The 8468-nt window shown below is 41.5% G+C and overlaps 1 protein-coding gene across 4 annotated transcripts; it reads right to left on the bottom strand.

The window, feature by feature from the left end:
* Positions 1–417: 417 nt before the first annotated feature.
* On the bottom strand, positions 418–8468 carry leng9 (leukocyte receptor cluster (LRC) member 9). 4 transcript variants are annotated; one of them, XM_048260633.1, is made up of 7 exons: positions 8383–8468; positions 7573–7687; positions 2977–3070; positions 2678–2817; positions 2257–2583; positions 1606–1976; positions 418–1460 (listed from the first exon to the last, which is right to left on the bottom strand). In XM_048260633.1, exons 2-7 carry the CDS (start codon positions 7682–7684, stop codon positions 786–788), a joined length of 1719 nt encoding a protein of 572 aa, XP_048116590.1. In that variant the 5' UTR covers positions 7685–7687; positions 8383–8468; the 3' UTR covers positions 418–785. The 4 variants fall into 4 exon arrangements, with proteins under 4 accessions (XP_048116590.1, XP_048116591.1, XP_048116589.1 ...); XM_048260634.1 differs by lacking the exon at positions 8383–8468 and adding an exon at positions 7917–8040 and having other exon boundaries at positions 1606–1973; XM_048260632.1 differs by lacking the exon at positions 8383–8468 and adding an exon at positions 7917–8036.

Below are 8468 nucleotides of genomic sequence, written 5' to 3'. Positions count from 1 at the left end.
AAAAATACAATAAAAACAAAGCAAGGCAAGGGAGGGAGAGTGAGAGCTGGGTGTTTGTGTGCCATGGGAGATGAGGGAGGGGGGCATGAATGCGCTACGGGGGGGGTAGTTTTTCTGTGTCACTGGCAGAGAGTGAGGGGGAGGGGAGTGAAAGAGAGAGAGAGAGAGCGAATGCACACTGACTCATATGTATAGTGTGCGTGTATCTCAGAGGAAAGGGAAAGGAGGGGAAAATTATATTATGTATGCAAGAGTTGCTGAGGGAAATAGCCCTCAGAATAAGAGTCTCCTGCACAAATGCTGCACAGACACAGCACAGCAGATGCTCAGAGCACCTGCTCTTACAAAGCAAAAGCATTCTAGAATTAAAAGTCATTTTTCCAGCAAACATTTCAAGAAAAGAAGTATACACGGATGTGGCTTGTAAAGGGGCTTAACTTTAATGGCAGTAAAACACATTTCAAAAGCCTTGTTGTAGATTCATACCATTTCATGTCATACATATTTTACTGTCAAAACCTATGGGCAGCTCTGAAAGATTATAAATGTATAAAATTATGCAAAGTATCTTTAAATATTTACTCATGATTTATTTTAACATGCCTTTCTACATCACTGGTCTCAACGGTTATGGCCAAAGTGATTTCCCACCAGTTAATTACATATACACCACAAGTAAAGTTGATTTCACGTATTGCATATAATCAGACACAATGACATTCTTATTTCTTCTTAGGACAGAGCGTCTTAACCTATGACACTTGAACCGTGGTTAAGACATACTGTTATATTTCCGGGAAGGTAACTGCACAGACTGTTTCATAGAATCCACTCTCTGTCTCTGGTGACTTAACACTGCAAAGATAAAGCTTCTGTACCTCCAGTTTCCCAAAGTTGATGTCCTTCGCCAGCTTGATCACCCCCACATTCCCAAATGGCCGATCATCTTCTGCCTTAGCAAGGGTCATATGATAGGAGGGGCATCGGGAGTTATGATGCAACCAGCCTTTCTGTCTGAATGCCTGCTGAATGGGCGCGTTCAGGGTCTGGATGTCAGACAGAGGCTGGGGAACTAAGTACAGAACCTTCTCAGCAAAATGTTTCAGCTTTGGAGTGAAAGTGACAGTTATGGGCGGTTTGCGGAGTGTCTTCACGATGGTCCGGAGCAGCTCGGCCGCTGCAAACACTTCAGCTGGTCCAGGGAGAACCAGCAGGGACAGGGTGACATGCAGCTTTGCGGGGCTCTGCCAGAGACGTTCCGACTCAGGCAGGTGGGCCAGCACCTTGGCCTGAAGGCGCTGGAAGGCGTGGAGGGCAGCGGGGGAGTCGACCCGAAAGCCAATGAAGTGAGTGGGTCTGCATTTCACCCGCCCTGGTTTCGGTGGCTGGGAAACTGACTTTGGCACCTGGGGCTCTGGACTCAGCTCCTGTGGACCTGGGGGTACTCCGGATGGACCGACCTGAATGAGAAACAGAATTCATTAACCATCTATGCAAAAGGCTCAGAGCAAAGTACTCTGGTACAATGATTCTAGAAGGTTTGCAAATCCACACAAATAATAAATGTGTTTATATGTACACGTGTATATGAATGGCTTTCTTTACCTGCCTATTAGGACATTGTGGGGTTACACCTTCCCATTGCAGGTGCTCTTTCTCTTCTGCTCCATCCCAGTCACTTTTCCATTCTTGCTCTGCGTCACCTTTAATGCCGTTGTCTTTCTGGGAGATTGACAGCTGTTGTGATAAATTCTCTAAAGAGTGCCGCTCACCAGACTCTGGTTCATCTGAGGAGATCTCATTTCCTGTTTGGTGGTTGCCACATGAGGTGCCACCTGGATCTGTGTTCTCCTGCTCCATATTCGGCCATTCTGTGGTATTTTCACAACTCTCTTCATGTTCCCTGTGTGGCATCTGTTGATGTTCTTCAGTTGATGTTGAGTCCAGATTGTTGTCCGCTTGTTGTCTCTTATCTTCTGTTAGAAAGATCATAACATTGAAAAGAATAACTGCTATTTTCATAGGCTGTGCAATATACGTATTATATATAATAATAATAATAATAATAATAATAATAATAATAATGACAATAATAATAAGTACAGTACATCTGCTTCATTGTAAAAAATGCAATAAGTAATAAAAAAAAATAAAAAATAAAGATATGTTCTGTTTTGGAATCGTGCGCTCCAAGAATGGGAAAAACATTGCATGTTCTGTTTCATCTTTTTGATCTCACCTATATCGACCTCTCACCTTGTTGTTGGGCTTTACCACCAAAAGGGGGCATCACAGTTTGTCCTGTTGAGCCAAAGACTCGGTCAGTCCTGTTATCTCGATCCCACACACGCTGCCCCCGGTAGGTGAAGTACTGGATCCTGTGTCTGGGGAGGGCCAGTTCCTCGGAGTAGTCGCAGTCAGACACGGATGTGTCCCACGCAAACTCATCGAATGGCCTCTCTAGCACTCCAAGGAAGCGGTCTATGTGACCCACCACAAAATCAGCAGAGTCTATCGCTGAGTCCCAGCGGATTCTGTTGATAACATCATCAGCTGTGCGCATCCGAGGCTTCTTTACTGGCTCTTCAAAAGAAGGGAAAGAGAGTGCTGAGATGAGAGAGTAGGCCTACAGGAATGTGAACATGCAGAAAGTGAAAACACCACTGCATAGTCTTACCATTGTTCTCTGACTCTTTCACTTTCTTTGGTGACTTGGACATTTTTTTCCTGTTCTTTTTGTTTTTCTCCTCTTTCTCTGAGTCATCCCAACATTCCAGGTCTTCCTCGGGCATCTCAATTGTGTCAGAGGAAGGCATGCTGCAATAAAAGACAGAAGATGGACGTATGGAATACTCTACAACACCTCATTAATGACACTCTCTGCTGTGCAGCCGGGGGGAGAACATGATGATGGTGCTTATCATGCTGGTGATTACTACAGTGCTGCCAAGAGGTGGCCAGGAGGTGGATACAGACCTGTGAGACAAGCGACACCTGTCTCCAAAGTGGCACCTGCCTCGCAGGAAGTGTCGGCAGAGGTTTGCGCCCTCCTCTTCCTGTCTGGCCCAATCTGTCAGTAGGGAAAGATTGGTGAACATAAATTACAAAAATAACTTTCAAGGAAGGTATTTAACCATCTGTATGGCAAAACCATTGCCATTAGCATTAAGGGAGTAAATGTGGGGTATACATATGTCTGTCGCGTTTCTGAAGTACATTGAATGATGATTGTTTTAATCATTAATTTAATTATTAAAACAGGGCCGTGTAACATGGTTACATCTAATGATTAAAACAGGGCCATGTAACATGGTAACATCTAATGATTAAAACAGGGCTCAGAAATTAGGAAACATGGCATTACATTTCATTCTTATGCAGACGATACACAACTATACCTTTCCATAAAACCTGACGAATTGACTCCGTTAGCCAAACTTGACACATGTATAAGAGACATAAAGACATGGATGACAAATAATTTCCTGCTTTTGAACTCCGATAAAACAGAAATCATGGTTTTAGGTCCTAAAAAGATGAGGGATATCCTATCCTCATCACAGGCTACATTTACTGATCTTCGACTATCCTCATCCACAAGTGTTAAAAATCTAGGAGTTACAATTGACCAAGACCTATCACTAAGTAATCACATAAAACAGATTACCAAAACTTCATTTTATCATTTAAGGAACATTTCAAAGATAAGGAAGTCTTTATCCTTACCAGGCGGCTGAGAAATTAATCCATGCTTTTGTCACCTCAAGGATTGATTATTGCAATGCTCTATACGCTGGCTGCAATAACACCTGTCTAAAGAGCTTACAGCTTATACAAAATGCAGCTGCTCGCACACTCACTAGAACTAAAAAATATGAACATATTTCCCCTAGCCTGGCATCTCTACACTGGCTGCCTGTTAAAAGTCACATTGACTTCAAAATATTACTTCTAACATACAAAGCCATTAATGGCCAGGCACCAGAATACATTAAAGATCTCCTAGTCCCATATAACCCACCTAGACCGCTACGATCACAGAATACTGGCCTTCTTGTAATTCCAAGAATCTCAAAAACTACAGTAGGAGGTAGATCTTTCAGCTATCGCGCACCCCTCCTCTGGAATAATCTTCCTTCCTCAATTCGACTAGCAGACACCCTCCCTATTTTTAAGTCTAGACTTAAAACATACCTCTTTACTGCCTCCCATCGTTAGGTATGGTGCGGTGTGGAACTTCACCCACCTCAGGGATTTTTGGAATGGACCACCCTGCTGAGTCCTCGTGTGACTGGCACCCCAGTCGCGCGTGCGATGGTGGTCACTGACCATACCTGCGCTGGTGCCGACTACCCCTCACCATGCCTTAGTTATGCTGCTATAGCATAGTGCTGTCATGGACTTTTCATGTGTCACGCTGTACAACCCCCCCCTCTCCCCTTCTCTCTCTCTCTCAACTCTCCCTCTCTTGCCTATTCTCACTATGATATACTGTAACAATATATAGTACCACTGATTACTTATTGACATTAACCATTTTGATTTTCAGTAATACTAACCCACTCTACATCTCTCATTCTTTCCCCTTACTGTACCTCACTTGTGAGGTAGATCATCACCAGTCATCAACCATCCATGTGTTGGCCCTCCTCTCACCCATCTCACCTGAAGTCCCATCCTCGACTGCCCTATTACTGTCACCCTATCTGGATTCCTGGCCCGTACAGCCTAGTTACCCATCACCTGCCTACGACAATTCTGCCCGGATTCCTGGCCCGTCTGCCGACCCACCACATGCCCCTTGACAACTCCCTTCCCCTGGACAAATCCAACGCTGGACTATTTGAACTTTCTGTCACTAAATCAGGATTAATGAATTATCAAACCAGATACGTAATCATCCCACCTCTTGTAACTTTCAGCTCAAGTGCTTTTTAACACCATGTCTTATTCTCTACACCTGACTATCATATGCATTTGTCATGTATACAGACCTTACTGTCCTGTATTGACCCTAGGCAGATGGGTCAGGCCCTTGAGTCGTGGATCTGCTCAAGGTTTCTTCCTATATGTATCTCTAATTCTAGGGAGTTTTTCCTCGCCGCTGTTACCCATGGGCCTCTCTTTCTTTTCTTTTCTTCCTTTCTTTCCTTTTTCTCTGATTGCCTACAAAGCGCCATGATACATGTGTAATGTTTTGGCGCTCTATAAGCACAATAAATTGAAATTGAAATTGAGGGCTGTGTACCATGGTAACATCTAATGATTAAAAAAGGGCTGTGTACCATGGTAACAGCTAATCATTAAAACAAGGCTGTGTACCATGGTAACATCTAATAATTAAAACAGAGCTGTGTACTATGGCAACGAGAAAAACATAGAGCTGTAGCGCCATCTTGAATATGTGAAATGAAAATGGAATTCCTTATTTAATCTGTCAAGCACGTGAAACAAGCTAAATGGGTGAAACATTATTTTCTATTTTCTATCCAACACTTTTGAGGCCATGGCTGTGGCTAATAATTATTGAGGGCATTACTTGGCTGAAATTTAAGTTCTGTGTGGCTTGCCATGTAATATTAATAACTTCTTGATAAACTTATTCTTCCCTTTGAAGTAATTTCCACATTTGTTGAACATATTCCAAGTCACTACAATGGGTAACTTGTTAAGGCTATTCATTGATCTCTTCTGTAAGCATAGGGTTTGGAGGCTCTGTTGTGTTACTCTGTTGGGTAATCTGGGTAGCATTGTACAGACTTGTGTTTTGTTGTTTGGAGTGGACTCCACTCTGTGATAAAACCTATAAACCAGAACTCAAAAGAATGTTTGAAGTCCTGCATAAGACTTGTATTAATTTTGGTGAGCAAAGACGGTCATCCAGGTCACAGTTTAAAAACAAGATTATTAAGCTTAGGCCTGAAAACCACCTGCAAGAGTGCAATGGGTATTCTGCTTGTTTTAAGGAATCTATGGTTGGCACAGAAACTCATTACATAGGCTAGCGCAGAAAATCTCTCTGGCCACTCACTACTAATAGTACCAGTATTTCGGATCATGACTTTCCCTCTTGAGCCATTGCAAAAATATGCCTTAGGGCCTGTGACTATCCCTCTACACCACACTTCCACAGTGGTGAGGACTGATCTGAGAGGTTGTAATTATTTAGTTTAACCAAATGCTTAATTATTTGTTTAACATGTTTTTTTTTTATCCAAACTGAAAATTACAAACCAGGAACTGACAGGAAGGCCATATGTAGTAGGGGTGTAAGAAAATATTGCAATATTTTATTCGGCAATACTGTTTATCGATTTTCAAAAACAGTATATCGATATTTTTTTAATAGTTTACATGCAAGCACTTTATTTTGTAATTGACATAGGCAGAACTGTACTGTACAGGTTACTGAATTGTTTGTCTAAATCAAACTTGTTTTACTTACATTGTATGCATATGATGGGTGTCTTCTTTATAATATAAGTTTTTCTAAAATTAGACTTAGAAAATCGCAATATATGGCCTTTTGCACAGTTGAATTGTAACACTCATTCTGAAAAGATGCATTCAATCCAAAGTCATGTCTAGTGAGACAGCTCTCTATTTAGGCAGTGAGGCAGCAGGTACAGTAGCTGTCTCACAGCCGGTTAGATGCAACCAAGTGGACTAACATGCCATTTTTTTCTTTTGTTTTATTTTTTTATGGTTTACTTTATATTTGTTAATTTGTTTGTTGTCTCTTTTGTATATCTTGGGGTCACGGGTACACTGGCAATTATGCCGCTCCATCCCGCATCTTTTGTCTTATGTGTCATTTATGTGGTTACCATGGCGCTGTGAATGGCTGCCTTGTTGTCTTTGTGCATTTTGTTTAGTTTTTGTTTGTTTGTTTTTGCTTGTTTGTAAACTCAGTGTCTTGCTATACTTACTGTAGGCCTGCATTTGGTTGTTTCTACCTAACATGTTGTCTATTTATTGTGTTATTGTATTTTATGTATTTTAATTATTGTATGTCATGCACATTGAGACCAAAGCAAATTCCTTGTATGTGAAAACCTACTTGGCAATTATAACTTATACTCCAGTTGTCAATGGAGAAATTATATTGAATTCTTACTTCCGGAATCAGCGGTGGGCGGGACTGTTGAGTTCTATTCGCCCTTCTGTCGGACTGATAGAGGAGAAAATGACAACCCATGTGTTCAATAACAGCTCAGTAGGAGGGAGGAGATATAAAGAAACTTTTGTTTAAAAAAAGATCAGTTTATGTTTACAGAGAAAGTTAATGTGGTAACGGACCCAAAGTTTGAGTTGTCTTACTGGAATGGGAAACCAGAGTTCCCCTCAACTCAGAATTAACAAACTCAGATTTCTAATAAAACCCGCTTTGTGGAATAGTTCTCAGAGCTAGCCTACCACCTGCCCTGTCATTAAAAAAAAAAAATCTAAGCAAATCACCACCCACTTTAGCCTACCCACCAACTGATCGGATGTGTTTACACTCAAACACATAAGACATTCACACATTACCCCCTTCAACAGCTCTTAACTGATTTCAACCAAGTCACTTACCTGCTTCTTTTATTCCATCTTTGTTAACTACTGTTGCATCATCAGACAGAGGATTGGTAGAGTCAGACAGGACTTTGGAGTCAGTCTGTTCTGTCACTAAGGAACTTTCCATGGCCTGATTAACACACAAACAGCCTAGTTGAATATAGAAGAACACATATACATATACTGACACATATATATAGAGAGAGAAGAGGAAGAGTAAGCCTAGGCCTAACCAGCTTAGGCATTTAGCCACAAAAACAAAAAAGAAATAGTCTAAGATAAATGAACATTAGCCTACATATTATTCATCTGAATTTTAACGTATAGGCTGAAGTAGATTTTTCAAAACAAATACTAACCAGTTAGTTGGCTAATTCTCATAGGCTTACTACCGGTAGCTAAACACAAACTTGACTTGGCTGGTCCACCTAAGCAGGAAGAATATCCCATTCATTTACGTCATGTTGCAGGGCACGCCCACTGACATGCTTACAAACACAGAAACGTGGGTTTAAATCGCTTAATTCGAGATAAGTATGTGGCAGTTGTTGATGTTACCGTGTTACATTGTACCATCTACAACAGAGGCATTTTGGCAAGTTACTCGAAGGTGACAGCAGCAGAGAATATCTGATGACAGGCAACAATCAACAGTATTTCAGCATGTTTGACGGTTGACGGCAGCGTCTCCCTTTACTACATGCAGCATTTACTTATGGGAAATGTCGTTTTTGAACCGAACACAGTATCCGAGTGGTATTTACAACAGTAGTGCATTTAAATCCGCTAATGTAATGCATAGAGACTAGCAGGATAACCACTTACAGTTTCTGTGACACTCTTCTTTTGTTCTGCATGTGCTTGACATCAGTGTGAAATCAGGGACGAGTGAGTCACCCGCACGTCCCCAG

This window comes from Alosa alosa, chromosome 13 (assembly GCF_017589495.1).
Source record: "Alosa alosa isolate M-15738 ecotype Scorff River chromosome 13, AALO_Geno_1.1, whole genome shotgun sequence".
NCBI lineage: Eukaryota > Metazoa > Chordata > Actinopteri > Clupeiformes > Clupeidae > Alosa > Alosa alosa.
The sequence above is the reverse complement of the archived record's forward strand: the minus strand, read 5'-3'. Positions and strand labels throughout refer to the sequence as shown.

Bases quoted from the DNA above. Each gene is read 5' to 3' on its own strand.
- leng9 (XM_048260633.1), bottom strand. From the start codon at position 7,684: ATGGAAAGTTCCTTAGTGACAGAACAGACTGACTCCAAAGTCCTGTCT. The intron at 3,071-7,572 runs GTAAGTGACTTG...CCCTACTGACAG, and splicing joins AGATGGAATAAAAGAAGCAG to ATTGGGCCAGACAGGAAGAG. The intron at 1,461-1,605 runs GTAAAGAAAGCC...TTTCTCATTCAG, and splicing joins CACAATGTCCTAATAGGCAG to GTCGGTCCATCCGGAGTACC.